Below are 3,253 nucleotides of genomic sequence, written 5' to 3'. Positions count from 1 at the left end.
TGTCCTATAAAAACCCCTTACTTGATGGCAGTCAGTGCTGGTAGGAGGAAGTAGACATTTGATTATATCCACGCCCTTATCCTCGTTGTTAAGGACATGGCCTCTAAAAATAAAGTCCCATAAAAGCTAAAAATATAAGTCACAACAATTCTGGGAATGCATTGCGCTGCGTCTGTGCAAAAGAGCAAAACATAACTAACTGCCTGTTGATTTGTATCTCTCATGCGAGCATGGTGTTATCACCTCTATAATCAGCCTGTCACAACATTGCAGTGAGATTACCTCAGTTCTGAAGTGTCATGTCCGACATGGAGAGACTGTATTAAAGGACTTATCCTCAATGGAAGAAAGGGCAATAAATGTAAATTATGTTTTGACCAATGGCTTCTTGCTGGTTTTGTGTATTCAGCATAGCCATTTTCATTTAAGGTTATCATTCAGTGGTTTCCTTTTTGATATAGTTGCTTAACTAGTTTTAGAAATATAATGTTTGCATTCCATTTTTCATTGTGTGGTGATCGGATCATTTACCATTCACAGGAAGTAGAACAGTTTCATCAGACGTGTGAAGTAGATTTGAACACTTATTACTAGCTATACAGTAGCTATTACTGCTTTTAGCTTTTCAAAAAAATGTTGTTTACTTCTTTGACCCATTTCATACAGTCCCACCAGAGGTGCGTTTCTATAGTTAAAAATAATCTCTGTCGTTTCTACCCCAGGCCAGCACTCAAGATGAATGAATGTAAATTTTAAAACGTTTTAAGTGAAATACTCAGTTGGAGAGTGTTGAAGTATAATATAGATATACTATTATAATATAATAAGTATAATAATCTCCAAAGATTGTGACCGAAGTTAGCCAACTGTCCTTTCTAGAAATGTACCAGTTTATGTGGTCTCTGACCTGGATTCAGATGAGGTTGTGCTTGTTTTGCTGTTTGCTGGGCCTAAATATGACCAATTGAAAAATAAAAGTCCCCTGATTCCTCTTTATGTTAAAATCTATCGACCTTCTCACATAAATGTTTACAATTTGTGTTATTTCTACCTTACAGGTTGTTTTCTACAGACCTTATTAGTTACTGAACTGGGAAGTACAGGAATCACCCTGAGCAGGTACTGTACATTCAGGAAGTGTTGGGTTCAGCCATCACATTACAATGCTAGTTACTGTAACATGTCATGGGGAAAGTGAAATGTACTGAAAACAAGCGGTGAGAGTTTTGGAAGTGAGATTCAGAAATATCCAACAAAAGCAGATGTACTGTAGAACATTTATTATCTTTATCTGTTCTTATGTACAGCACAGTCATAAGTTAAAATCTTACACATTCATATACATATACATATACATATACATAAATATAAATTAATATTGTTTCTTATGATAGGAGTTTGTACAATAGCATAACAGAAACATCTGTGTAATAGCATAATCTTGCCTAAAGGCACATTTTGCATAAAGGCACATTTTCACAATGGAGTTATCGATCTCAAAATGACAAGAACCTCAGAAGTGTGGCATAGTCAAATGTGTATTGAGATCTGATGATGTCACCTGCTGGGAGAGCAATAGGCTTTTTGTTTATCTGTGAAACTGACACAGTATCCTGTCTGAAGTTCCCCTAAGATTTTGCACGCAAAGTCCCATGCGCCCACAACCACTCTGCAGGCTGTGCTATGGTGACTGAGTCAGCTCTGAGCAAAGTGTACGCACACATCCGATTCACAGATCAGCAGATAGCGGGTAAAAGTGTTTCTAACAGCAGTTCCCGCTCTACTGTGCATACATCCTTCAGTCTATTCCATGTTCAACGGTAAAAAAAAAAGAATATTAAAAAAATAATAATCCTTTTTTGGAATGGTGTTGCTGGTAAGTCCACGTAGGGCTCTGTAGAAGCCATAGTCCGATAACTTGAGGCAGGACACATGTCCTCAGCTTGACCGGGCCTCAGCGGAGGCAACCAGAGAGTTGTAAATGTCAGAGCGCAGAAACCTGGGGTAGGAGTCCTTCTCCATGAGCCTGTACACAATTTTCTGGGCCTCGTCGAAACAGGATGTGTTGGGGGTCCTCACATTTTCCCTGATGTGGTCTCTGGTGTGATGGTCAATGTTAATCTGGAAGGAAATATAAAATAAATTGAGGTACTGCTGGTGTGGTAGCAGTGTTGATAGAAATAACATATCATTGTGTTTGAAAATGTGTGTATAAGTTATTTTGTTGTTTAATAGCAGTACCTCCTTGGGAGCATTAGCTTCGATGTAACACTCAAATATCTTCTTGGCCTTTGATGTGAGCCGAGAACTCCTGATTTTCTTGTATTCTTCGCAGATCAACCAAAACTCGATGTTCTCATAGCTGAACTCTAGCTTCAGGAAAGCCTGGAAAGCTGCCATTCCATCTGAGAATCCAAAACAGTTAAAAAATGAGCTACAAGTGACCTTTTCTCATAGAGCAGGGAACGTATGAATGAATTTATTCAATTCTTTACGGTGCAATCAGAATTGCTTTGGTATGAAACAATGAGAATATATAAGCAAAATAGGAAATCCGTGAACATGTTACATACATTTCGATTTCAGCAGATTGTCGAGTGATTGAGACCACAGTTGAGCTTCACCAGGTTGAAGTCTGTTGGCAGAGGTAATTGTGCACATGTAAATAACAGAGCCTTGATGTACTTGCACCAACATTTGAAGCAACAGTATCATGTACAGTATGTGAATGTAGTGCTTCAGTTTTCATTGTACTCACTTTCCTCTGCAGTTTAATTGCTTCTTGTAGTCCTTGTTTCTGAGGAGAAAGACATACAAATTAGAAAGGGAATAAATAAAAATAAATCTTAATCAAACCACTGGGTAGCAGCAGGAGGTGCCACATCTGTCTGAAGAACTCACTTGCTCTGTCCCCGCATCTCGAGTCGTTTCATGGTACTTCTGCTATCCTCTTCGATCGATGGGATTATCAACCAGGGCATTTTACGCGCTCTTTGGTACTCGGCTCACGGCACATGTGCAATTTGTGTTCAACTGTTTGTTGTCACCCGAGAGGGCTTTTTATATAGGCCTGGAGACAAACCGTTGGTGTGACCTGGATTAGGCGTCACCTCTCTGTCACCAAAACCACAGAGAAAAGAGGAAGTCGTCAGTGGCTGACGCGCGAGCTGGAGCTCAAACTGGCGCAGAGCGGCCTGGCTCCAAACCTGCGTCTGTCGTGATGTGTTTACAGTTTTGGCCTCAGATGCAAATA

At 39.7% G+C, this 3,253-nt stretch overlaps 1 protein-coding gene across 1 annotated transcript; it reads right to left on the bottom strand.

The window, feature by feature from the left end:
* Positions 1-1,265: 1,265 nt before the first annotated feature.
* On the bottom strand, positions 1,266-3,048 carry LOC134062298 (regulator of G-protein signaling 21-like). The gene is made up of 5 exons (XM_062518269.1): positions 2,902-3,048; positions 2,759-2,797; positions 2,574-2,635; positions 2,242-2,405; positions 1,266-2,121 (listed from the first exon to the last, which is right to left on the bottom strand). The coding sequence occupies exons 1-5, from the start codon at positions 2,979-2,981 to the stop codon at positions 1,939-1,941; spliced, it is 528 nt and encodes a 175-aa protein (XP_062374253.1). The 5' UTR covers positions 2,982-3,048; the 3' UTR covers positions 1,266-1,938.
* Between the last annotated feature and the right edge of the window lie 205 nt (positions 3,049-3,253).

This window comes from Sardina pilchardus, chromosome 2 (assembly GCF_963854185.1).
Source record: "Sardina pilchardus chromosome 2, fSarPil1.1, whole genome shotgun sequence".
NCBI lineage: Eukaryota > Metazoa > Chordata > Actinopteri > Clupeiformes > Clupeidae > Sardina > Sardina pilchardus.
The sequence above is the reverse complement of the archived record's forward strand: the minus strand, read 5'-3'. Positions and strand labels throughout refer to the sequence as shown.